The following is a 26,228-nucleotide window of genomic DNA, read 5'->3' on the forward strand; positions in this document are numbered from 1 at the left end:
ATATATGTGCAACAAAAGGAATATTTTATTTGACTAAATGTAATTAAATTAAATATAAATTTTAAATTTATCTTCTTATTAGTTTATCTTTGCCAATGACTTAACCTTAATCACCCTGTGCTTGGTACAATGTCCAAAAGTTCTGTTCAATGCCGCCAGTCAAAACAAACCAACTGAGAGCATGGGAAACAGTGAGAGAGAGAGAGGAGCTGGAACAGAGAGCGCAATTGAGTGAGAAGCAAAAGCTTTTTTGCTTTCTGCCAGGCTTAAGCGAACAAGTGTGTATAAAAAGGACATTTCCTTCAGTCGACTCTGTTAATTAAGCGCAACTGCGACGCAAGCGTGCGCCACAACGTATTTGTGCCCACATAAAATGCATAATTTACGCCCAAGTAAATACTCAACGTCTGTTACAGTTAACTCAAACAATAAATAAACGTAAAAAGTGGAAAAGAACTTTCAAATTATAGCTGAGTGCAAAGTAAAATTAACTTGATAATACGTGCAGGGCTTTGGCGCATCCTCGTCGGCTCCTGCTGCTAGTGCTGCTGCACTCTCGTGTGAAAACAAAAACATTGGCTAAACTTTTTGAATGCTGGCATCTTTAACTGCGTAGTAACCAGAGTAAAGACGGCCATTAAATATTTAAAACTGATTCAGCGCTAATTGAACGTGGGAGCTGCGTAATACCCAAAGCAACCATAACGACAGCAACTGCAACACTCGGAGTCTTGGAGGCGCAGAGTCTTGGGAAGGCCCCGCTAATAAATAATTGAAGGTAGGCAACGTTGACAGCAAACTCGTGAAATTTATGTGCAATTCCGCTGGCTCCGTTGACCAGGCAGGCAGTCCAGGGCAGCAGCTCGCATTCATTTCTCATTTTCCGTTTGTTTGCCTTTCAATTATGCTCTGACTGCGCTCGTCCTGCAGCCTGCGGCCAAAGTTCAATTTGAATTTGTTTCCACGTGAACATGCGAAAATGCAACCACTTCAAAGTTTCTGCCACGCGTAGCATTTTTAATGATGCACTAAAAGTTAATGGCCCAGGGATCAGGCTCTCGCATTCGCTACTCGCCTTAATGAGAGGCGCTAAAATGTTTGTGAACAGGTTACACGCTTATAAGTGTATCAAATATGCACAAGAGAAAAGTTTTACCGACAATTCATACAATATAGTGTTTAAACACTTGAGAATTGGAAGGTCAAATGGTCTCTAATGAGAAGATTTTGGGAAATTAGTATAACTCTTAGTGACATGATTTCTCTTATATGACATGATTTCTTTAATCTTTACTCTTTCATGCCTCAAATGCATCTATGTTACATAGAATATTTTTTACTTACTCTGCTAAGCTTATGAGTGATCAAATTATTTTTAAAAATTATATTGGTATTTATATATTTATTGAAATTATTATATATATATTTATAAGTATGTCTGGCTGCTAGGTCATAAAGTACAGCAGATACAGAAGAGTATAATTTAAAAAAAAAAACTATCTAGTAGTAAAGCTGTAAGGGAAGTTGGCTTAAGTCACATACAAAATAATTTTGTATAGGAATTAAATATTTCGTTTAACTTACTCTTCATAGTAATATATTTTAACTTAATACATTTGCATATTTTTAATATATGTTAATTACACAGATTATAATATTTTATATTATATATGATATCATTAGATCATCTAAAGTATGGTATATGCATTTTTGTTTACTATTAAACATACTCATGAGTCTTTTATACCTCTTTCACACATTTCTATACACATTATTTTTCAACAATTAAAACGTGGGACCAAATTCTTAGAAAAAGTTACAAAAGAGTAATCAAAATAACAAGTCTTATAAGCGTTGCTTTTTCAGTGCATACAAATACATATATTTTTATAGTTTTGTTGACTGCTGCAATACTTGTAGCCAAACAACAACTAGTGTACGTACACACGCACTCGCACACACCCACACACACCTGGCACACATTGCATTTATTGTATAAATTCTATGGCACAAAAACATATACAAATGCATTCATATAGAGGACAAAGCCAAGAGAGATGCTGTTCGCCACAAAGCACGGCTTTCTTTTTCTGTGTCAGGGGGCAAGTGCCTTAGAAGCTGCCACGCGCGCTCACACACACACACACAGAGAGAAAGAGCTTGGTATTATAATTTTAATTACCACTTGAGAGGCAGACGCCTGCCGTGAGTCGGCTAAGTGGTTGCGTCTAATATAGACGCAGCAAGTATATACCAGATATAGTATACATGTATGTATACTTTATATAAAAGTCTATATATACATAGAAACTGCGCGTTGACAATGCGAAATGCGCGAACAATGCATAGAATTCCATTCAGATGTATTGCTTGACGGGCAGCGGTGAGCCTTTCATTCTTTTTTTGCATTCGAGCGGAATTGAAAACATGGCAACTGCTTACAGCTAGCAATATTGCGCATACGCCACGTAAGCATGTCAAAGGAATGCCACAGCATAATTGCGCATTTGCCGCATCACTAAGCTGCTAAGCCATAGCTCTGGCTCTGGCTCAGTTATTTGCCACATCTATCGATTAGCCATGCTTAAAGCGTAAACAAATATTTGATGAGCTTTAAGCCGCCATTAAAAAAAACCTAGAGAGCTGAAATTTTTAAACGAAACTTTGCGAGCAAAATGTAAAGAATAAGTTTCGCAAAACTTTTTAGCGGTTGCTTAAAGACTTAAGCAGCTGCAGAAACTTGGAATTTTTTATGGCTCACTTTCAAAGTGGCTTGCACAGAGCGCAGCACACTTTGGCTGGCGGCTTTTGGCAGCCACTGCAGCTGCAACAAGGCCAAATTGGCAATGCGATCATTATAATCATGCAATTTGGACACTGTAATAATGGCCAGTCGGCAGTCAGCAGCAGTCAGCGCCAATAGCCTCAATCGCCACACGTAATAGGATAAGCGCAAACAGAGAATGCTATAACCGTTTCCAAAGTCCTCCTGATGAACATCGTAAATTCGTTTTTATTGAATAATACCATAGGACAGTTATGGCCAGGCAAGGACAAAACAAAACAACAAATGTTTGTATGTATGCAGTGTGAGAGAAGGGGCGGTAGAGTGTATGTACTTGCCTTTGGGGGCGTCTATTGTTTATCCAATTAAATGTTAGAGTATTGTCTGCTCTCACTGAGCGAAAGGCGAATGCAAAAGGTTTTTGGTTTATTTAACCGACTCTTTTGGCAACTGCCTTTGCCTATGCCACGCCCCTGGCCAAAACGCAGCAATTTGGCAAACACATTCACACAGTCGCGACAAATTCGTCGCCAAAAATGTTTTTTGTCCTCTACTAAATTATTGCTCAGCTGTGGCCGTGGTTCGTTTTAGTTGTGTGTTGCCTGTAACTGCGCTATGACCGACATGTGACCCCAGCTCACACACACACACACACACACACTGAGAGACACTCGTCCAAATTCAACTTCATGCTTCGCTGGCTTTAAATTCGTTTGCATTGAAAAGGCTTGCGCAATAATTCATCAATTTGAGTGTCTCGGCCACACGGCAAACGTTAGCAGCACACAATTTGCCTAGCGGGCGTATTAATTATGCAACTCGTTTAGCTGCATCACAACTGCAACTGTTCCACTCCCACGCCCATCCCATATCGCACCGCCTCAAGCAGTTGGCGCCGACGTGGAGTACGCAACACCTGTGCAGCCAAATGCCATTGCTAATTAATCAAGCTGCGGCTGAAGTTTATTGCAGCACTTCAAGTTTCACTTTGTGAACGGAAAACTTTAACTCACGCGCAAAAGTAAATAATAATAGATGAATTTTTCATTCGAAATGCAATTTTCCTTAAAGAACCGGCAAGAATGTTGCATTGGGCGTGACTGACTGCATAATTATAGTTTGCAATTTAACTAAAAAGAAAAAAAAAAGACAAAACCGTTATACAGTATGCGAAAATCAATATTTCAGAATGTGACAAACCCCAAGGGGCGGGAGCTATGAAGGCATTCATTTTCCTATAATTGCACGATAGCCACGCACCTAGTTGGAGTGAATACTGTTTAATATTGAAGAAGCGTCCGTAGTAAAAATTTGAATAGATCATAGGGCGAAAAGTACCAACGGCTTTAAGTTTCAAATATAATACTTAAATAATAATGAAAAGGAGTCAAAAAAAAAGAACACTGTACAAAATCTATATTTAATGTGTAAATTTATGGATTATAAAATTAAATACTTAGTTGTCTATTTAAATGCAGTTTAAAATATTAAGTTTAAATTTTTATATTACATTACCTTTTTTCTTATTGAACATAACCTAAAAGAAACATTAATTTCTTCTTAGAAATCATATCTAAAATGTATATTAATTTTGTCTGTTTCATATATACTAAATAACTATTTTTGAAAATACTCAAATTTAAATAATTTTTTCTTTTTTATTTCTCTTATTTTTCTTCGACTAAAATCAATTTTATTTGCTTACATATTGTGATTTCGTAAATTTCATATTTTTATGGAACCATATAGCATATAGTTTTTTATATATTCATATATTATTATCATTATTTGTATTTGTGATACTTTATTATTATTCATTATTAAATATTTGTGATACTTTTCAAACCTTTCAGACATACATTTTCAGTGTAAGAGTTCAAGTACTTGTTTAGCACTTGCTTCAAACAATAATAACAATTCTGTGGGGAACCCTCCACTTCAATCATAAACAGATTTTGTGTGCGCTTTCAGCTTCGTTTGACCTTTAACGAATTGCGAATTTGAGAAGAAGAATCATAGCAGCTGCGAGCATTTCTGTATTGTTGATTGTACATATATATTTATATTTTTGTATCTACAATATTTTTATAAGCGGATTATTTCTATGCAAAGCGAACTATAACTTTATTGGGTTCTTCAAATTAATCGTTGTATTTAATCGTTATATTTGAAATGGATTCTACAGAAAATGGAATAAGTTTAGGATAGTCAACTCAATGTTGCTTTAAATACAAAGAGAAAGAGAGTGAGAGAAATAGTAAGAGTAAGAGTGAGAGTGAGAGAAAGATGGATAGAGTTCAATAGTGTAATTAATAGAAAACACAAGTCAATTGAGATAGTAATTATTTAATCTATATCTATAGTTAGCAAACTGAGTTCATAGCATGTAATCCACAGGCTTAAGCCAGGTGAGAGTCGATGGCGGACTTTAGTTGTGAATGAAACTAGAAATGGCTTGGCTCGATAATAATTTCAGTGTTTATAGCTTTCTGCTTGTTGAATGCATTAATGACCAATAATTGACAAAGGACACGCAAGCTGTTAAGGACTATTAAGTAAATATGTATATAGTCAAGACTGCAAAATATGTATTTCATATATACCTTAAAGCTTAAAAACTATAGCTATAAGTTAAAGGGCATCTGAAATCTTTATCGAGACCAGAAACACGCGGAAAGTAAATTTTAAAAGGCCAAAACTTTTAGGCCGAAATGCAACATGTTTTCAACATCGAGTGTTGAGTGAGTGCTAAGTGCTGAGTGTTTGGCAGAAGTGAGCGAACAAACGGAATGGCCAACGGGGCAGCTAAACAAAAACTTTCGGAAGACAGTCGCAAATTTATATAGCCGTAGCCGTACAAGCCGTCGCGTGACAGCCAGGGCCAAATGCTGGCGGCCCAGACAAGTCTGACATTTGAAAATGGCAAAGCAACAACACAAATACGAGACGCGAACCTAGAGCAGATCAACCGACAAGCAAACAAATCGCAGACAATTGATTGAGTGACGTGCTGTTTGCCCGGGACTGTAACTGAGACAGGACGAAGCAACAGTGACAGCGACAGCAGCAACAGCAGCAGCAGCAGCAGCAGGAGTGGGACTCTAGAGCAGACTGAAAGCAATTAGAATTCAATACATTCGCCGGCAAAGTATGTAATTAAATGTGATTTAGAGGGACGGTGCACGGTAGAGCAGCTGACAGCAGAGCTTAAAGCGAGCTGAGTTATGAGCCAGGTACAGTCACATCAATTTAAATATGGCCAGCCATACAGATATAGATATGTACATATAAACGACCCTGCACTGCGGCCGACAGCGTAATAAAGTAAATCAAAGGATTGTCGTGCCGTAAATCATGTGAAAGTCCTTGACAGTGTGCGCCAGAGAGCGGCAGACACGACTGCCGGCACCAAAGCCAACGTCACTTAGTCACTACAATCTTATATACGACTTTCAATTACTGAATGAAGCGAACAAACACACACACACACACACACACACACACAAGTAGCCTGACTGAATCGGCTGCATAAATAACAAATATTTCGTAGCATAACTGCAGGCGTTTCATGGCGAGCGCCAATTAAGACCCAAAAACGTAAACAATTTCTTGCATTTCCATTTCACACCAGCTACCAATGAAAATAACATGACAGCTAACGACAAGCATACAAATTGCATACTGTTCGACCATGAGATACCCTGTAAATGCAATACAAAATATATTTATTTATATATTTCTTTTTATAATTGAATAAAATAATTGCTATTGTTATTACGCTTAAAATATTATTTTTAAATATTATTTTATTTTTTTATTTTATTATTATTATTATTTTATTTTATTTATTTTATAGTTTTTAGAGAATTTAATTTTCAATTTTCTTTACTTTGCCTTTTAGACATAAATTTAAATATAATTTAAAATATATTCGAAACTCGAAAATCGGGATAAATCGAGAAAAAAAATCTATCCCCTTGAAAAATTCGTTCTCGATAATAGATCTTTTCATTTTGAGCAATCGGAACTCGACTGTATAGGACTCATAGAAGTCACAATCGTCCCTTAGGCCAGCAATCATCAATCAATCAATCACATGTACTTTGAATATCAATTTATATTACTTAACAAACTGCTCCGAAAGATATTCAACTTTATGCAGTTTACAGGGTATAAGTACGTTTGCGTGCTATGTTGCGTTAACTCTGCTCAACTAGTAGCCCCCATCACACAAAGAGCCGCCCAACCACCCAAGTACCAACACAACATGCATCAGCTACGCCCCCATCAGCCCAGCCCAACCCAGTTGGATTTCGCTTTTTGCCGCAGACTTAACCAAATAGTATATATCTGTGTGGCCTCGTCTGTGGTCTTTGCAATGCCTTTGTGCCGAAAGTGAATGTAACGCACACACACACACCCACACACACACATGTGCGAAAAAGGTCGAGCTGTATTTATCTATTTGCATTGAAATTTGCATTTGGCATTTTGAGTTTTTAGCTCTTTGTGAAACTTTTGAGTTTGATTTCTTGCGTTCGCCCGCTTTAAGCAGAGCTCGTTTAGCTGCTTAAGGTCAGCGGAAATGTTATCCAATTAGCGATAATCATCGATTTAATAGCACTTGCTGGGCGAATCGATAATTTGCTTTTGTTGTCGTCGCCTTTGACATTTGAAATATTTTTTGCAGAGAGCTGACAGAAGATGCAAAAGCGCGTTGCTTAGGCCAGAGTCTCAATTGATATTGAAAGCCCAACAAACCCAGAGTCATGTCGAATGTAAGTAGATCGCTTTGAAATTCGATTAGAGCTAAAGGAACTTTGCATCGATTGCAGCTGCTTGACATGGACAAATCAAACGGCAACGGCGTCTATGCGACCGGCAGTTGCCACACGGATACAGCAGGAGCAACAACAACAACAGCAGCAGCAGCAGCAGCAACAGCTCTGAACATCAATAATATTATGAATGGGGCCGCAGCTGCAGCGGCGGCAGCAGCAGCTGCCACGCTGCCCACGTCCGCCTCCAGCGAGGACCTCAGCCAGAGCCTCTCCGAGTACACAGACGCCGATGAGAGCATATCAGCGCCCACAGAGTTTCTCGCCGAGGTAAGTGAAATGTATTCAAATGCAAATTGTGAGAGAGAAAGAACAAAATTTAATTTGCGAATCCTTTCAAGAGGATTACTGAAAGTTGGCTTTGTGCGCGCTGGGCTTATTGATTGCTAATAAATTGTTTTCAAGCGCATTTAACTTTAAGCCCCGCCAACTTTTGCCGTTGCAGCCAATGTGGGCCACTGGGCCGGCCCATTGTTCAGCTGATAACTGTATATATTGCTATATATATATATATGTATACCAAGAGCTTGACGCAATCTTATCTCATTTGTTTTTGTTCTATAATGCAGTTTCTGTCTGCTGTCATGCTCAAGGACTACAAGAAGGCTTTGAAATATTGCAAATTGAGTGAGTGAGCAATTCCTTAACCCCTCCAACTAGATCTATTCATCTGAGTATTCAACTTTTTGCAGTACTGCAATATGAGCCCAACAATGCCACGGCCAAAGAGTTCTATCCGCTCATACTGGACAAGCTGCGCGGTAGGTCTCTATAGACATCTATATACAGTTATATCGTTTGCAGCGTGAGTTAATTAATCGCTTAATTTGCAGTGGCCGCATCGAGCGATAGCGACGAGAACTATAATAAATCCTCATCACCTGAGCTGGCATTGGATTTGGAGGCGCCGTGCGAGGATAGCGCTAGCAGCCAGGAGGAGGACAACGATGATGATGTCGATGATGTGGACGATTGCGATGATGTGGACGACGATGAGGATGACGATGATGACATTGACAATGTCGACGTGGAGGAGGAGAGCAGCAGCAGCGGCGATGATTACGAATTACCCATTGATGAGCAACAGGACCCGGCTGCCGCAGACAGCCTCGCTGCGCACATAACTCATTCGCACTCACATTCACACTCACACTCGCACTCGCATTCACATTCGCATTGCCACTCCCACAACGATTCGGGCTCATCGCGCAATTCGTCGAGCGGCGGCGGCGGTCGCAGCGACAATACCACACACTCCTACTCCAGCCTGCTGCTGGAGGAGGAGGACGACATTGTGCCAGTCAATTTGCAATTTGGCAGCAAGGAGCCGAACGCAACAGATTTGGATGTGAGCAATGGTAGGTGCCAACTGCATAATATACAAATTATTACCGATACATCAAACTATATATGTATATCTATATGTACTATAGGCAACAAGGTGGCGTCGGCATCGTGCAGCGATTCGGAGTCACCCACAGAGCCGCTCACCCAACGTTTGGCCGCCATTTTACGCTCCAAGTGCGGCGTTTCGGCCAGCAAGGATTGAGAAGCCAACATATGCATATACTCCATACACACATGCAAGTGTATGTGTGTATACCTACATATACATATATATATATATCTATATACATATATATATGCATAACTATATTCTTGTACTTCTACTCGTACTCAATGAGCTAAATGTTTACAATTCCTTTGCCCAAACTAACTAACTAGTCTCCACTAGTTGACATTCGCTTTACGAACCTAGAAACCGTCCCAAAAACAGCATACAAGTATATTTCCGATTTGCAAATAGCTATAGCAGCGAGTTATCCTTTTTTGACAAAACAAAACACAAAACCAATTCCCTAGACAAACATATCGTACAAACTTAATAAGTACTTAAAGTAGTCACATTTGTATTGTGTATGTAAATGGATAATATAACCTAGATGATAATAATCTGCTCCATTTGTTATAGAGCCCTCAATAATAACGAATATACTATTATATACATATATACACATATATATACACATTTATTATACATACAAACATAACGAATGATGTAACAGAATCTATTTTAGTAAGAGACACACCCATGCAAAAACGCACAGGACTTGGAATATTGTTGGATAACTTTACACGTTTAGCGTTTTATAGAGGGCGATTTTTTTCCAAACAATTTATAATATAGTATTACAAGCTAAGGCAACGGAACGTTTGGATAAGTCTGATAATATGGAATGAGGCAAATGGAACTACACTTGAAATGGTCCAAAAGTCATTAACTATACTTATAGATATATACGAATACCATATATAGAATTCATACGCGATTTTAGTAATTTATTAAGATTGATTTTTCTCAGTATACGTAAAATTTCCGATGCAACCATATAACTATAGATATGTAACTTATGAAGCCCGCTCTACGAGCTTTACAAACTATACTCTAAACTTCTGTTTGTGGAATGAGATTTGATAAGATTGAACTCTCTGTATATCCTGAATATTTGTAATAATTATTATCGGTGTTTGCAATTCAGTTCTAATTCAACTGTATGTAATCATATTATATTCGAATTGTATTATACGTATAACGGATTGTATCATTAAAAGATGTAATAAAGAAAGAAGGCGAACACTTGCTGCGTTTTATACTTCTTACATTAGGAATTCTCTAGATCAAAATTTATATATTTGCAGCTGGAATTTATGTTAAGATACATATGTATGTGCATACAAGCGATGTAGACTTACAATTCACATTCACATATAGACACGATCGGGCAGACTTAACGCCATGTTGACCTCTCCCTCATTGTGGGAACATATTTTAAAGCCTGCAGTCACACTTATGCAAAAAGAAACTTGAACTGACCAATTAAAACATCTGCTTTGGCGCCACCATTAAAACAACGGGTTCAAAATTATTGCCACCAATGACGTGAGCGTTGTTCAAACATGTATTACCTGTCTCGCTCTTCGTTTCTGCAGACATTGCCTGCAGTCCATACTGTCATCATTAAGATAACGGGATCCAGATCACTGCAACCAATGACGTGAGCGCTGTGATCAAGATGCTTCTCTCTCTCTCTCTCTCTCTCTCTCTCTCTCTCTTACCTGCTTAATGGCCGCAGTCTCCGCTATGCCTACAGTTCACACTTTAATGGTTGCGAAGGTAGCCAATAGCGTGACAAAATGTATAAAGAAATTAAGTTCCACTGTAACAACATCCACAGCATCCACTTTCGGCTTTGTAGACAATATTATAACTATTATTATTTATATAAATAGTAAGAATAATAAGAAAATGATATAGACCATATATTACATTTCAAACGCTTGAAAAGATTTATTTTAAATCGATTATTATCAAAGAAACTTTTTGTGTCAGTATATATTAATATATGACATGACTTGCATTCGAATAACGTATTTATGTACCGTAAGTCTATTCGTTTATTTTCGGCATTTTATATTTATTTTTTTTTTTTTTTTTTTGTTTCATTAATTTGATTTATAAAACTTTAAACGTATAATGATCGTTTTTAAAAAACACTTATGATGATTTTTTTTCATTTGTATGATTCATGATAATCAAGACTATTTTCACTGTACTGGACAGCCAGTTTTATGGTTATTGTGAACGCCAGTTGGACTGTTTGTATAACTGTATCAAAAGAGTTTGTCTTGAAAATCGATAATACAAAAAGTCTTCAAAATTGTATCTATGTATGTATCTCAACTATTTCAGTGCTGAAATATATATGTATATATATGTATGTTTAACTTCCATGCCCCACTATATGGACATCTGATATGTAACAAACTACTGTGATGAACAATAAATTGTTTTTTTTTTTTCTTTTTTTTGTTTTGATTGCATTCTCAATTTAAATACTGCTTCTGCATTTGCTTTATATAATACTTATGTATTTGATTCCAACCACTTGAAAAATTATTGTTTCTATGTATTATCAGCACCATTCAACTAAAACTGTACCAAAAACATACAAAGAAATAAGTCAAGTCATAACAAAATTATTTCTATTATCATGTTGCGTTATAAATAATGTTGCTCAGAATTAAAATCAGGTAATGAAGCTTTGTTTGTATCGTAAATTGCACGTATTTGTTTCTGTTCTCTGAATACCATATACGCATATACGGTATGTGTTTGATTGAATCATTGAATTTGAGATATATATATATTTAAAGACAAACGATAATTGTGATTTCTCGAATACTTTCATAATCTAACTTAAAGTTACACACATCTATATTTTATTGAAAATATGTTGATAATTCTTTCCCCATGGTTCTTAACAATCATTGTGAAACATTATTTGTTTTTGCTATTCCTCAACTCTTTTATCCCCTACCATCTACGATTCATCCAATTATATATCGTATATATATGTGCCTTAACATTACATCTAAATCTGTCCGAGACATGCAAGTATTTACATTAATTTTGTGGACTCAACAATATTAAATTAGTATGTTTATCCTTTTTACTGAACTCTCAAAGTCAGGGTGCTTTAGAAGTCGGCTAAGTCTGCGTGTATATGTTTATCGTAGAGTATATCGTATATGCACTTAATTATTACATTCAATAAAAAGAAACTTTCATTTGAAAACTTCAGGTGTTCCTTGTACTGTTCAGAAATATTACATATGCGTATGTGTGTCTGTGTGTGTGTGTGTGTGTGTATTTATACTTCTTTATGCTATAACATGTTTGTGTGTATTAGTGCAAATAGAGGTAAACGATATTGTAATTAGCACTACAACAATAAAAACAAATGAGAAAAAATAAAAAAAAAAATAGTTTCCATACTGCAGCTTACACAAAATATTTAAAGTATTTATTAAAAATACAACATTAATGCAAAATAAAACATTACGTTGACAAAAATAAAACTAAACGTAATCTATTATTAAACTTAATTTATCATTAATCGTAATTATATTGTTTGATATTTTCTATCGTCAAGCGGCGATAGTCATATGCTAAGCAATATGGTGGCCAAGAAGAATAAAGACGAAAAGAAAATTAAAGAAGATGATAAAAATGTTTCTACTCATAGAACTGAAGAAAAGGGAAAAGACAGCAATTTGAAAATGGATGAGGAGAAAAAAGAAGATGCTGATTTGTCAAATGGTCCTACGAGCATGAGTGCTGCTCCAAAAGTATTGAAAATGGACAACAAATAGAAGAACAACAGAATTAAACTAGATCCGAAAAAATAAAAGAAACGATCGACGAACATAATAAAGCAATCGTTGGCGATTGTAGTTCCTGGCTAACATCAGGAACATTCTGATCTTGTCGTATCCCTTGCACTGCCATCATTTGCTTTTTTATGTTCGTCAATCATAAACCTCATTATTTAACAATGAAATCAAGATCTGGGCAATAATTAAACGAACTAAAAACGAAAAACAATTAAATTTACGTAGTGTGTTTATAGATATCAGTCGATGAAGATTATGTGAGATGAGCTACAAACCATAATCGGGCAATGTGTGTGGAGAGAATTTCGCATTTCGAAACTTAGCCCTGGCTATAGATACAATTTTTTAAAAAATTCCAATTAATCTCTCTGGTGTAGCCCACATATGTTAGCGCTTTGTTCTGTTCTTAGCTTACACTAAGCTAATGTCTAAGGGGTGCAGGGCGGGCGCAGGGGCTTTTGTGTATCTATATATATATATGTATATAAATGGCAGCTGCCGAATTGCAGATCGCTGATCGCTAATCGCTGCTCTTCTGTGTGTATGTCTGTGCGCATAATGGCTATGCACAATACTACGGTAAAACTAAAGAGTTGAATATATATCTAAATTAAAAATAACGATCTTATATGCTCGTGGCTATCAAATCACAGTCTAACGGCGTCGGCTGTGATTTAGTACCGCTTCTATAAACAATTTGTGGTCTCCTTTGCATCCTCGATGTTGGTGTGGTTCTTGATGAGCAACTGTGTGGTTGGATATTTGTTGAGCTGCGCAAACCGCTCCATTACACAGGAGGAGCTGAGCCGTGCCTCGGCATCGTGATCCCAGCACTCCTCCATCGTGTCGCAGAATATGCTGAGACCCTGCGGATACGTTTGCTTTAAGTATGACAAAATACAATCAAATATGTGAATATTCTCTCACCATATGGGAGCGCCAGGAGTTAAGCAAATGTGGACGCAATTTCTTCATTACCACGCTCTCCTGCACTTCATCCAGCGTGGGCCGCTGTCCTAGCTCCGCTTCGAATGGCAGCTGATACTCGCCCACGGGGCCCACAACGTCGCAGCGTGAGACCATTTCCCACAACACTAATCCGCAAGCATAGACATCGATGCGCAAGAAGGCATCACGATTGAAGTTAATGGCACCCTCGAGAACCTCGGGCGCCATGTAGCGTCGAGTGCCCACCTGGCCGTGTGTATCGCCGCACGGTTTGCCCGGCTGAAAGATCATGGCTAGTCCGAAATCAGCTATGCAGGCCGTCAGGTCTCCCTTGAGCAGCACATTCTTTGACTTAAAGTCACGATGCGCTATTGAGGGCTTCAGGCCTTCCGTCTTGCTGGCCGGTATCTCCTCGTGCAAGTGCGCCAGGCCATTGGCCATCGATTCGGCAATGCGGCACAGCTCCGTCCAGGTAATCGTATGGGACTTCAGATAGTCGCACAGAGAGCCATTATGCTGATATGTGGATATCAGCCAATACTCGGGCTTATCCAAGTGCTTTTCCACGCCCAAGAACTCCAAAATGTTGGGATGACGCATGCGCGGCAGTTTATATATCTCGTTCTCAGTGGTCCACGAGTCCTTCTCCTGCATGCGAAAGATTTTCACGGCCACGTCCTGGCCGTGCAGCTTCGCCTGCCACACGTCGCCAAATCGCCCGCTGGCCTTCTGCTCCAGCAGCTGTATGGGCCGGTTGTTCAGCAGCGGCGATGAGTTCGTGATTTCCGCCTCGTGCTAAAAGGGAAATCAAATAGTTTCCATACAGTTGTGCGAACAGGTGAGGAAAAAGCAAAGGCAGCGGCCACTTACCTTCGGTATCTCGTTGAAGTGCACCCGTTTGAGCCGTCGATAGGAGAAGAAACTGACCACGGGCACGACCATCAGGACGGCCAGCACCGACGACCACAATATGTAGTAGTTCACATTATTATCGTCCTGCGTCTTCTCTTTGGGCACTGCAAGCAAACAATTAGAGACCTTATTGTATGGCCGTTTGCACATGTATGTGTAAATTGTGAATTGCATATGCATGAGGCGCCCTTTAAATGCTCGCCACAGGTGAACAACATCTCAAGTGGCACCTGTAGTTGGCACAGAGGGCTGACTGCCAGGCCCACAAGCGAAGCGGTAAAAAAGGAAAAAACGAAAGTTCGCCCCCAATTTGGCATCTCTTTATGCGCTCATATATACTATATATATATATATGAAATTTATATGCTGAGATAAAAGGGAGCTAAGCAGAAAAAGAGGAAAACAAAAACAAAATAACAAAGTGCAAGAGGCACGCCACAAAAGATACATGCCGAAGAAAATGCAAAGCCACCCTCAATATACAGCATAAAAAAAAAAATAACGAAATAAAAACAAAACAAAAATGGGGGAAAATACAGCAACAAGAACAGAGAACATAGAGCGCAGCATGGCGAAGGGCGTACGGCGTAGCATAGGGAAATTGCAACACACGCGCCAAGCTTATGAGGACGCTGGATGCTAGATGCTGAGAGGCAACTCCAGCGCGTGCACAGAGAGTTCGTTAACATGAAATAAAGTCGCAGGGGTCGCCTCAATTGGGGGTTGAGCGAGTGTACATAGAATAAATATGTAATGCTTGAAATTGGGGTAAACATCGCAGGCACCTGAAAAAAACTTATATACGAAACGAAAATATCAAATTAATTATAGAATCGGTCGCACCTTGTGTTGTTGCCTCCGTGGTGGGCGGTATCCAATTGTACTCGTTGTTGCACATCGAGCCCTTGCAGCAGCAGAAATGTATGTTGCCCTGCCGCGGCTTGCTGCTGGTGTTGCAGGCGGTCTGATTGCACTCGTGCATGTACGTGAAGCAGCCCTTCATTTTGATTTTCTTGATGCCTGCAGTCAACACAATACAAATATCAAACATCAACGAAATAATCATCGAAATGTGCTGCAAGAAGTACACACCCGTCACTTCGTCGGCGCTCCATAGAACGTAACAGCTGGGAGATTTGTCCGCCTCCACCTGGCAGCGCTCGATGGTGATGGAGCAGTCGTTGTGCGTGGTGCAATCCTTCTCGTCATAGTGCTCGCAGTTGATGTTGTGGCCCTCGGGCAGGACGGCACCTCTGGCCGCAGGCAGCAGCAGCAGATGGCAGGCTATCAAAGAAATAAAATAAAACAAAAAAACAAATAAATAAAATGTATGTAATGAGAGGTGATGTATTTAAATGGCAGGCATTCTGGAATAGTAAATAAGTTGACTCAAACGGACTCCAGCGGCCGCCTTTGTAAACATATCACGTATCTACGACCTAAGGACCAACGACCCCAATTCGAATCCCAATCCCAACGGGCCAAGAGCTATGGGGAGTCAGCCCGCAATGAGCGTTGCCATTGAAAGCCAAGCGCACAACTTTCCATAGTCCCCAGCGAATGCTACGCAACCCCAATTCGTGCAGAGGGCCATACAAAATTAGCTCCACTGGCCACCCGAGCCTTTGAGTGGTCCCTATAACCCCAATGCAAATGCAAATGCAAATGCGAATGCAACTGCTGCTCCGTGTCTGTCTCTGCGTTGGGGCTAAATGTATGTATGTCTGTGTGTGTGTGTGCGCACGATTCGCGCGTAAATCCACGTGTGAGTGCAGATTTGCCATGGCGCACAGTGGTTCACATATCATATTTATTCACTACACAAATTTATATAGGAAAACAATTTTTTTTTATATTATACTTTTGATGCATTTTAAACACAATTTATTAATTGACTGATTTAAGAGAATATTTTGTCTATATATTTATATAATTTAATAAAATATATATACTATACATATTTCTTTTTTTTAATTTTTAATAATTTTTCTAGATTTTAAAAATTGTGTTTTTGAAACTTTCAATTTGAGCATATTCATTAGCATATATAAATTAGCATCAATTAAACATATTTAGCCCCACTGTAAACAAGTAATCGGATCTCGCAAAGTGTGTGTGTGTATGTATGTATGCATGGGAGCATGCTTTATAGTAAAGTAGATACATAAGCATGCACATTATGCAGATTGAAAAGGGATGAGTTTAAAGTGGCGCTTGTTGAAAATAAAGAAACAGCTACAGCAACAGCAACAACAGCGAGTAAAGAGAACTCACTGAAGCGAGAGAGTAAAACAGATTTTCACCCACGCGAACGCACAAACAACAAGTTTCTAATGCAACGTCATCCATTCAAAGAAATCACTACATACACACACACACACACACACGTTTGTAGATTACAACTGTAGTTGAAAACAGTAAAGCGCACTAAGAACAACTACAAAGCACGCGCCAAGCAATTCAATCAGGCGTAACAGAGGGCAAGTGTACCAAGGAAACTGTAAATAATATCGACAGCAAACCATTACGTACAAACAAAATGAAAAACACACACAAGTTATATATATGCAGACACACCATACCTACATATGTATGTATAAGTAAAACTATGTTCAATACATACCAAGAATTAGCTGCGCCACTAGATAAAGCACAAAATTGTACCTAGACATTGTTATTGCGTTATCGCTATAACTTGTTTACAACACTAAATGTATACGTAACTAAATACACAAGCGATATTTGGAGAATTTTTGTTTTTATTTTGGCACATAGAAAAACTTTTTTTGAGAAAATTGCGTTTTACATTCGATTTATTTCATCACGAACTTGTTGGCATTAAAGGCTTGTTGGCTGACTGTGTTCGTTGCACTTTTTAATCCAAGAAATTAATATTTGATATTATGTATGCATATATATTATGTATGTATATACATATGTATGAAGCGGTGTGCGTGTTTGTATGTAATTCATTTTCTGCTGCAGCAGTCGCAGCCAAGTTGCGGACCACACGTTTTTTCCATGTGCATTTTCACGATTTCTATTAGCATTATCATTAACTTGGCTATCACATTTCCTCCTGTAGCACTTTAAATGCGTTTATAAGCTGCATTTTATACTTTTCATAAATTATTATTACGCGATTTATTCATTTGCACGCAGCTCCTACTCGCAACTACGATTGTCACAATTGGTACAAGTGTACCAAAACTGTGGATACTTATCAACACATATTTGAATGCGGTAGCCCTGGTGCAAAACTTTTAGATATACAAAACTGTTATTGGTACAAGCGTCGAATAGCTGAACGGTTTACCAGCACTAGTTATTTAAAACAGTCCAGCGTCGATAGATATTTAAATTTAATAGATTTCTAATTTAAGGATTTTTTATTTTATACGGTCACACTTGTGGTATAATATAAATACGTTGGAAAGCGAGACTTCATAAAAATATTTCTTAATTTCATAGGTGTTTAATACGAACAGAATTTCCTAGAATAGTTTGCCCTTTGAGCTCACCATACCATAAAAACCCCCGCAATACAATTATTCGGAAATAGTGAAATAGCAGCAGATGGCGTGTTGAATGTCACGTTCTGTGATAGTTTATCTCGCCAATATTCTGATTAGATATAACAATAATACAAATAAGTTTGTTTACAAATATTATATACAATAATGAATTTTCTTAGATTAGCATCACTTGGTTCCATCCAGTTTGGTCAAGCCGTCGGCATACTGGAACTCCGGACTGTTCTCGTATTCGCACATGTCCAGGGCGATGACGCAGCTCTCCTTCACGACCCGCTTGTCATCATCCGAATAACGATTTAATATCTTAATGCATTCCTCAGTGGCGATGGCACCCAGTGCCTCGGCGCACTCGTGGCGAACCATTTCATTCTCATGGCGATCTTCCAGGTTCTCCTGTAGATAGGGTATGCTGCATGGATCCTGGAGCTGACCCAGCACAAATGCAACCTCGTGCCGGAACAGCGCAGATTTATCTTTAAGTCCTTCAGAAATAGCTAAAACACTCTCCTCTGTACGTAAATTCCGTAAACTGAACATCGCTCGATAGCGATCGAAGAGACTTTGATTCGCATCCAGATAGATTGCCTTTAATTCCTGTACGCTTTTTGTTCCTGCTGCTGGCGGCGATGGATCCACTGATGCATATGGATTGTTGTCATTCACTTGCTGACCAGTCTGCAGCCAGCGCACGCGATCCAGAGCAATGGCACAAGTCTCGGCAACCTCAATCACTGGATCCTCTTTGTATTTCTCGAGTATGGGCAGAACATCTGGGTGACCGATGGCGCCTAATGCTTCGGCAGCCTCATGGCGTACCATGGGCTCCTGACTGGTGTCCTGTAGTACTTTTGTCAATATTTCTACAGCTTGAGTATCCTGCATCTGTCCCAAACAATAAGCCAATTCGTGTTTAAGCAATGTGGAATCATCATCAAATGCCTTGCTGATTGCTTCAATGGCAGTGCCGCCGCCGATGTTTTTCAATGTAAAAAGTGCACGAAAACGCTCCTTGAGAGGCCGCTCTTTGTTGTTCAGGACTCCACCTATTGCTTTGATCTGTTCCTGGGACACCATATCTACTGTGTGTGATTAATGAAATGTAAATAATGAGCCGCCGTCGCCTGCCTCGTGGAAATTCGTCACTTGTATTAACGATAAGAAATTTATCGAAGCTATCTGCTAACCACCACAATGACATCATGTACTTTCCAACACTGTCGAAAAAGGCCGCCATAGAAGGTTGCTGTGCAACACTTGCATTTTAGAAGAAGCAAGTAGTCCAGTTGTTGGGTTACGTTTATCTTTGGCTCGTAAAGAAAACGTCGAAAAAGTGTAATATTCAACGAATTTTCTGTCGAAAATTCTAGAAACCCATAATTGTGTATACACCGGTGCTAAAGTCGATAAGTGAAATAGTTGATTTTTGTGCAAAATAACATAAATTTGCATTTAAAAATTTTGCGCGTTCAGCGTGGCGTGTGTATGTATATATGTGTGCGTAATATACCTGCTAGTTGCTTTATATCGCTGTCCCAGTGCGAAAGGAGAGCAGAAGAGAGAACTCGCTACTTTAAAGCAAAGCGTTGTAACTGAACGAAAACATTGCAAAATACAATTGATTGTATTTTGTAAGCAATATTAATACTAATACCAACATCAAAATGTCCGACGAGACCAGCTTACAAAAACCGGAAGGAGAGACGGTTGCCGAAACCAAATCCAACAACGATGAAGATGCAACAACTCAGCCGGCGGTGGATGAGAAGAAGACACCCGTAAGTGTTTAGAAATATGTAGGAAATCACATACTTGGATACATACTACATGCAAACTTGCATGGATGTGTGTGTGTGTGTTTAGGCACAGTCACAATTAACACCGGGGGTCGTGCGATAAGAGCGCGCTTTAGAGCTAACATACTCGCGCATTGTGACGAACAGAATTCTCTGGAAGAGCGGGGGCATTGTATGTATTTAGGTGACTGTATTGAACCCATAAGCAGAATTTTTCCAAAACATATCGAAAAACGCAAAACAGATACCACCACATTTTGAAGTACATATGTGAAATGTGTTCTATGTTGTTTTTTTCACTTTACGTTCGCTCTTTCGTGTTGATGTTAATTTGTTGCCCTCGTGTGCGCGCGCTTTTCCCAACATCCCCCGTTTGCGTGTGTGTGTGTATACACATATACCGAACGACGGTTGTGTGTGTGTATTTATTTTTGTATGTCGCGTGGTACACTCGCTACAGGCAATCGGTAGTCTCTTTTGTGCACGTTTTGCCGCTGCGCGCGTCTGTCTCGTTCTCGTTTGTTTTTATTTTTCTTGTTCTCTTTTGGACTTTTTGTTGTTTGCTGTACTTTGTCATACATGAATATGTATGTATACATGTGCACGTGTGTATATGTGTGCATGCGTGTATGTGCATTCATACGTTGCGCTTGAGAATGGGCATTTATTTACCGTTTAATATCAATGCTGCGGGTTGAATAGACGGGTTAATGATTTCTTGCATTCAAATCCAGTTGAAATCTCTTATTGAGAGATGTACGTGTATAAGTCGTGCAATATTTTGATGTGTATGTAAACAATCATTGTAGAAACGCACGCCAAAGCGACGCTCATTCATTGAGCGCGCTCAGCGCGAGAGTGAGGAGTTGGTGCGGACAATGGGCGGCACCTTGGAGCTGGAGGGTGGACGGCGTACTCGATCCAGTACTCGTGGTACTCCGACAAGAGGCGCTGATACCGTTACACCGCCACCAAGTAAAAAGGCTCGCACATCGCCAGCGATCGCAAAGAGCGGAGGACGGGGACGCGGTGCTCGAAAGCTGGATGTTGGAGGCGATGAAGAAGTTGAACAAGAGACAACAAAAGCCAAACCAGTAACTGTGGAGAAGGAGGAGGTGGAAGAGAAGGCTCAAGCAAGCAAAACTACTAAAGCAAATGTAAGTTAATGAGCTTTTTTATTATTTGTTATCAACTAACCTTAAATTATGAATTCAAGGCTACTGCGAAGAAAGGAAAGAAGGAAGAAAAGGAACAAAAACAGAAGGCAGCTGACGCGAAAGATAAGAAGGATACTAAGGACGCCGAGGATTCCGAAACAAAGCCTACAGAAACGAATGAACCTGCGTCAAAGGCCACAGAAAGTAAGGATCAACCTGATTCCGCTGCCCAGGAGCCTGCCGCACAAGAGGAAAAACAAAACAACATTGTTCACGATAAATCAGATACAAAAGAGCCCGAAGCAAAGGAAAAAACACCCGAGCCATTGACAAATGCGGAGGAACCAGCTAAAGTTGAAAGCCCACCGAAGAGTGATGCGACAGCTGCTGCTCCTGTTTCTGAGTCACCCATGGAAGTGGACGACGATGAGAAAGAACAATCAAACACGGATCAGAATACCGCTGATACAACATCCTCCGACATTTCTACACCTGCTGACATCACAGAATCTGTCGACAAAAAGAAGGACTCAGAAGAGTCGCAAGAAAGTGAGAGCAGTGGGGAGCCAAAACCCGAAACCACCGAAACTGCTGAGCCCGCCAAGCAGCAAACACCGGAACCCATGGAAGTAGATTCAAGTTCGAAAGTCAGCACAGAACCTGCCAGGCCCGTGTCACCCGTTAAAGAAGTGGCTCCAGTAGCAGCCGTTGTCGAAAACAACGACAAACCTAAAGCGGCCGAAGTGGAAACAAGCAATAACGAAGTCGTTGAATTGGCCACTGAATCCAAAGAGGATGCTTCAGTCCTTCCAGAGAAGGAAGCAAAAGCAAGCGAAGTCGAAAGCTCATCGCCAGAGAACAATACATCCAAAACTGATGAAGCTCCTGCCAGCAATGATGTGAGCAAGCTGGCTGCGCCAGTTGCCCCAATCGAAGTCCCATTAACGGAGGCGCCAGCCGCACCCGCCAAGGAGACAAACTGCGAAAACAAATCCGAGCACAATGACAATGGTATATAAATACATTTCATTCAAATATCTAGAACATTTTAATGAGACTTCATCTTGTTGCAGGTGAACCGAAGATCGTTAACAATGCCACCGAAGATGGCGAGAACCATGTGACGCCGCAGGCCTGCAATTAAGCAGCACCATAATTATAATAATAATAATGATGATGATGAAAACCAATAACTAAAGTTAAAAGCCGAATATGTACAAGTGTTGCTTCGGCTCATTTCGACAAGCCAACAAATATGCAAATCACGACGAGTTTCTCGTATGTCTACTACGTCGTACGCCCAACGCCTAACCAGGGCTAAATTCTGTTCCCATTGTCAAGATTTTTCTTTTTATTCTCAAACTACAAAAAATCGTACGCGATTGCAATTCACTAGACATCTTCCAGTCCTTGGCTGTAATGGATGCTGGACTTTCAATGCTGTTCTGTGTGAGCAATATAGACTAACAATAACACATCCACAGCAAATAGAAACTATCACGTAGCCCTAACCCGCCAATCTAAACACACACACAAAAACAACCTCCCACACACACACAAATTGTTAAAAGCAATCAACTATAAATAATATGTATGTGTAAAATTAATTAAATCGGAAACAAGAAATACATTATTAAGAAATGTATGTAAAATAGATGTTTTTAAATTTTAAGACATAATCTATAATGCGATTCTAATTTTAACAAACCCATTTGAATAACACTCAACACCCAAGAAAAGATTTTTAACAGCTGATGCGTCATTCAAGAAATAAAGTACATTTAGATATATACATATACATATATCTCTATATTATAACTTTGCGAATGCCATTCACACTTACCTGGCTATTAACAACAAAACCTTGTTTTTTTTTTTTATATTATTAATTTCAATATAATTTTTCTTATTTTGAAGTTGCTCACATTTAGCATTTAGTTATTAAAATTTTGTCATGTTGTATCAAACAACGCATCAATTGTATTCTGCACAGACATTGTAACACGAAAATCTTTTCCAGGCAATCTTAACTAAATTACGAATAGTACTGTACAATTTTTCAATGAAAAATTCTTAACACAAAACATAAAAAAAAAAAAAATACTTTGGAACTCTTTTTTATAACTGAAATAATCAGTCGAAACAGTTTTTGTATGTAGCTGGATACTTTCTGTATAAGAAATTCTTCATTTAAATATTCTTTTGTAAATAAATCGTTTAAAAATACAAAAGAGACATGACATTGTGTATTAACTAACTTAGTTTGTAAATAACAATTATGCGTTTTCCTGTCGCCCTTCTTTGGATGGAGGTTCCTTCAATGGCACCTCCTCCAGCTCCACTTCTGCTTCGGACACATTCAACAGTTGGCGTACGAATGGCGAATAAAGTTTGGGATTCAGCTTATCGTTCTTATCCGGAGGCCAGATATAGCTTAAGGGCACGGCACAAACGAAGATCAGGATTGCGCCTATCATTTTGTACCAGTAGAACGATATATCGAAGATTGAGAACTCGCGATTGCTGCCAAAGGCTGTTGTCACTTTCCTAGGGCCATCTGTTGTTATTGCTGGTGTAGTTGTTGTGTGATTTCTGTAAAATAAATATATATATTATATATGTTATATATCAGTTATATATATGTGTTATATATAAGAATGTCACGGCATTTACATGGCTGCAAGAATTGCATGGAAGCCTCGCGCCTCGCACTGATCCAAGCTGTTTGGCAGCACCTCGTACTTGATGAGTCCCGCCTTGATGTTTATCTGTGCTTTTATAATGAGCCAAAGCATGGCCAGCACACTGAATATAATGCTGGTCACTGCCACCTTCCCATTGACACGGGGCACAAACATGCCCAGCAGGAAGACACCCACAACGGCGCCCGTATTGATGCCCGTGACGGTCAACATGGTCTGCAGTATGGAGTTAAAATGCTGCACAATGGTGCCTCCCACAATGCAGTAGACGCCCATGGCAACCACGACCAGCTTCATGCATCCATTGGCCCGCGCCTCCGTATGCCGGATATGCGGCTTGATATAGTCGAAGTAGACGACGCCAGCGAGGGAGTTGAGATTAGCCGAAAGGGAACTCAGCGAAGCGCTGAAGACGCATGAGATGAACAGACCGGGCATGCCCGGCAAGTTACCCATTATGTCCTGAATGAAGAATGGCATCATTTTGTCTGGCTTGCTGACCAGCTGAGGATGATAAATAGATAAAAGATGAGGACCATAAATCTATTCAAATTCGGTCTACTTACGCCAGCTAACATGGGATCGCAGCCGAAGAAGTGAGCAAACATAATGATGCCGGTAAAACAGGTGAGGGACATGATTATTATGAAACCAAATCCCGCCACAACTAAAGATCTGTGGAAAATGTATTTATAAGTTGTAATAAAAATTAAGCCGAAACTTTGCTAACTTTCTTGCTTCCTGAAACGAAGGTAAGGAGACAATGCGCTGAACACAACTTTGATCGACTCCAATTTTACCCGTCCATAGTATCAACCCGCTACTAAAGCAATTCCAGATAGTAGACCGAATCCGTGGGTCTAGTCTAAAGCTACAAGCAATAATAGTTATACATGTTTTCCTTTCATCCCTTCACCGTACATCCTGACACTTACTCAATGTCCATGCGTCCGCCCTCCGAAGCATAATCCAGCACAGTGGCCAAGCCACCTGTTCCCATTATGCCCAATACGGCCACCATGATCACCGAGACAAGCATTACACCTCCCTGAACAACATCTGTCCAGACGACCGCCTTAATCCCTCCCAGCATGGTGTAGAAAACGCAAATCGAGGAGACAATTATGTTGATCAGGTGAATATTTACGCCGGTCACTGTAGAAAAGGATTGTTAATGAAGAACTTTTAGCATTTCTCATGTGAGCATGCCTTGAGAGAAGGCCAACGAGGGTATGAACATATAGACAGGCAGCATCAGGAATTGGCTCATAATGAACGTGAGAGTGACGAATCGACGAGTTCCCTTATTAAAACGCATCTCCAAGTACTGAGAAAATATATAATATGTATTCAGATAGATGGATAGATAATCTTTTGTTACTTACCTCATAGCAATTGACGACGTTGTTGTCGTAGAACACCGGCACAATAATGTGTATAAGGATTGGGACAGTTGGTAACATGGCTAGCACTCCGAATATGTAGTTCAAGCCAAATGTGTAGCTCTCGGCTGGAATAGACATAATCGACACACCAGATAGTTGGCTAAAATTCAGAGTAATTAGTTAATATGAATCGAATAAAATTTATGCTTGTACTTAAATCAAATTAATTTATACAAAGTTGTTGGAAAGCAAGTTGAAACCTGTTCGAACGGCATGCAAAATCTTGTTGACCAATTTTTCACTGTCGCAGATGGAATTTTCCATGCGTGGATTTGTCAATCATAACTAGAGTAACATGCGCAGTTCCATATCCACTAGGCTGATTCTCCGCCAGTCAATCATTTGAGTATGCAGATTTTAAAACATATTATAAGGATATCAAGCGCAGCCACGAACCTGGAAACTAAGGATATGGCAATGGGCAGCGCCTGCATCTTCTTGCCCCCGCGCAGGTATTCGTCGGTGGTGTTCCTTGACTTTGAGTAGAGGCCAAAGTAGAGGCCAATGGCTGCTGAGACACTCAACAGGAATAGGAATATGGAATAGTCCGTTATGCTGAATTTCAACATCTCCATTTCGTATGTGGCTGCACTGTTGACCATGGTGGCACTGGCTGCACTGCCCGGCATCCTCGAGTTTCTAGTACGACTGAGACTTGTTTGCCGAACAAGTCGGTGCAGCTGCGAACGCAGTCGGCTCAGTTATGAGCATTGCACTCAAAGATTTTCGCTTATGTAGAGATTATTGATAGTAGTATATCAGTAATTAAAATATCTGCTAGGCATTGCACCAAAAGCAACGAGTCCCCGTAAAGTAGAGCCAACATTTGGCTAAATCCAAAGTTCAGTTGACAATGAGATGAGTGAGAGTCTTAGGA

At 39.6% G+C, this 26,228-nt stretch overlaps 5 protein-coding genes across 6 annotated transcripts; 2 read left to right on the forward strand and 3 right to left on the reverse strand.

Annotated features, from left to right (window-relative positions):
- Positions 1-296: 296 nt before the first annotated feature.
- On the forward strand, positions 297-10,261 carry LOC108653825 (uncharacterized). The gene is made up of 7 exons (XM_018104665.3): positions 297-778; positions 7,476-7,563; positions 7,621-7,893; positions 8,193-8,250; positions 8,316-8,384; positions 8,457-8,981; positions 9,057-10,261. The coding sequence occupies exons 2-7, from the start codon at positions 7,555-7,557 to the stop codon at positions 9,170-9,172; spliced, it is 1,050 nt and encodes a 349-aa protein (XP_017960154.1). The 5' UTR covers positions 297-778; positions 7,476-7,554; the 3' UTR covers positions 9,173-10,261.
- Positions 10,262-11,469: 1,208 nt separating this feature from the next.
- On the reverse strand, positions 11,470-17,936 carry put (activin A receptor type 2 punt). Its single transcript, XM_018104502.3, has 6 exons — positions 17,342-17,936; positions 15,811-16,002; positions 15,562-15,738; positions 14,677-14,822; positions 13,786-14,601; positions 11,470-13,724 (listed from the first exon to the last, which is right to left on the reverse strand). The coding sequence occupies exons 1-6, from the start codon at positions 17,388-17,390 to the stop codon at positions 13,545-13,547; spliced, it is 1,560 nt and encodes a 519-aa protein (XP_017959991.1). The 5' UTR covers positions 17,391-17,936; the 3' UTR covers positions 11,470-13,544.
- A 359-nt stretch (positions 17,937-18,295) lies between these two features.
- nero (deoxyhypusine hydroxylase nero) lies at positions 18,296-19,445 on the reverse strand. The gene has a single exon (XM_018104559.3). The coding sequence runs from the start codon at positions 19,326-19,328 to the stop codon at positions 18,420-18,422; it is 909 nt and encodes a 302-aa protein (XP_017960048.1). The 5' UTR covers positions 19,329-19,445; the 3' UTR covers positions 18,296-18,419.
- A 70-nt stretch (positions 19,446-19,515) lies between these two features.
- On the forward strand, positions 19,516-22,826 carry LOC108653762 (uncharacterized). Of its 2 annotated transcripts, none has more exons than XM_018104514.3 (4): positions 19,516-20,029; positions 20,857-21,204; positions 21,264-22,215; positions 22,278-22,826. In XM_018104514.3, exons 1-4 carry the CDS (start codon positions 19,916-19,918, stop codon positions 22,346-22,348), a joined length of 1,485 nt encoding a protein of 494 aa, XP_017960003.1. In that variant the 5' UTR covers positions 19,516-19,915; the 3' UTR covers positions 22,349-22,826. The 2 variants fall into 2 exon arrangements, with proteins under 2 accessions (XP_017960003.1, XP_089112519.1); XM_089256393.1 differs by lacking the exon at positions 19,516-20,029 and adding an exon at positions 20,118-20,219.
- Positions 22,562-26,140, reverse strand: LOC108658178 (sodium-coupled monocarboxylate transporter 2). Its single transcript, XM_030387409.2, has 8 exons — positions 25,748-26,140; positions 25,292-25,451; positions 25,116-25,233; positions 24,842-25,061; positions 24,637-24,777; positions 24,473-24,581; positions 23,878-24,410; positions 22,562-23,796 (listed from the first exon to the last, which is right to left on the reverse strand). Exons 1-8 carry the CDS (start codon positions 25,978-25,980, stop codon positions 23,481-23,483), a joined length of 1,830 nt encoding a protein of 609 aa, XP_030243269.2. The 5' UTR covers positions 25,981-26,140; the 3' UTR covers positions 22,562-23,480.
- Positions 26,141-26,228: the final 88 nt, after the last annotated feature.

This window comes from Drosophila navojoa, chromosome 2 (assembly GCF_054131105.1).
Source record: "Drosophila navojoa isolate 15081-1374.11 chromosome 2, UAZ_NAV_1.0, whole genome shotgun sequence".
In the NCBI taxonomy this organism is placed as follows: domain Eukaryota; kingdom Metazoa; phylum Arthropoda; class Insecta; order Diptera; family Drosophilidae; genus Drosophila; species Drosophila navojoa.

Bases quoted from the DNA above. Each gene is read 5' to 3' on its own strand.
- nero (XM_018104559.3), bottom strand. From the start codon at position 19,328: ATGGTGTCCCAGGAACAGATCAAAGCAATAGGTGGAGTCCTGAACAAC.
- LOC108653825 (XM_018104665.3), top strand. The intron at 8,251-8,315 runs GTGAGTGAGCAA...AACTTTTTGCAG, and splicing joins TTTGAAATATTGCAAATTGA to TACTGCAATATGAGCCCAAC. The intron at 8,982-9,056 runs GTAGGTGCCAAC...TATGTACTATAG, and splicing joins AGATTTGGATGTGAGCAATG to GCAACAAGGTGGCGTCGGCA.
- put (XM_018104502.3), bottom strand. From the start codon at position 17,390: ATGTCTAGGTACAATTTTGTGCTTTATCTAGTGGCGCAGCTAATTCTT. The intron at 14,823-15,561 runs GTGCGACCGATT...GTTTGCTTGCAG, and splicing joins CACGGAGGCAACAACACAAG to TGCCCAAAGAGAAGACGCAG. The intron at 13,725-13,785 runs GTGAGAGAATAT...ACGTATCCGCAG, and splicing joins ACTCCTGGCGCTCCCATATG to GGTCTCAGCATATTCTGCGA.
- LOC108658178 (XM_030387409.2), bottom strand. From the start codon at position 25,980: ATGCCGGGCAGTGCAGCCAGTGCCACCATGGTCAACAGTGCAGCCACA. The intron at 24,582-24,636 runs GTTAGCAAAGTT...CATTTTCCACAG, and splicing joins TCGTTTCAGGAAGCAAGAAA to ATCTTTAGTTGTGGCGGGAT. The intron at 23,797-23,877 runs GTAAATGCCGTG...TTTATTTTACAG, and splicing joins CATGCAATTCTTGCAGCCAT to AAATCACACAACAACTACAC.
- LOC108653762 (XM_018104514.3), top strand. From the start codon at position 19,916: ATGTCCGACGAGACCAGCTTACAAAAACCGGAAGGAGAGACGGTTGCC. The intron at 20,030-20,856 runs GTAAGTGTTTAG...CAATCATTGTAG, and splicing joins TGGATGAGAAGAAGACACCC to AAACGCACGCCAAAGCGACG. The intron at 22,216-22,277 runs GTATATAAATAC...ATCTTGTTGCAG, and splicing joins ATCCGAGCACAATGACAATG to GTGAACCGAAGATCGTTAAC.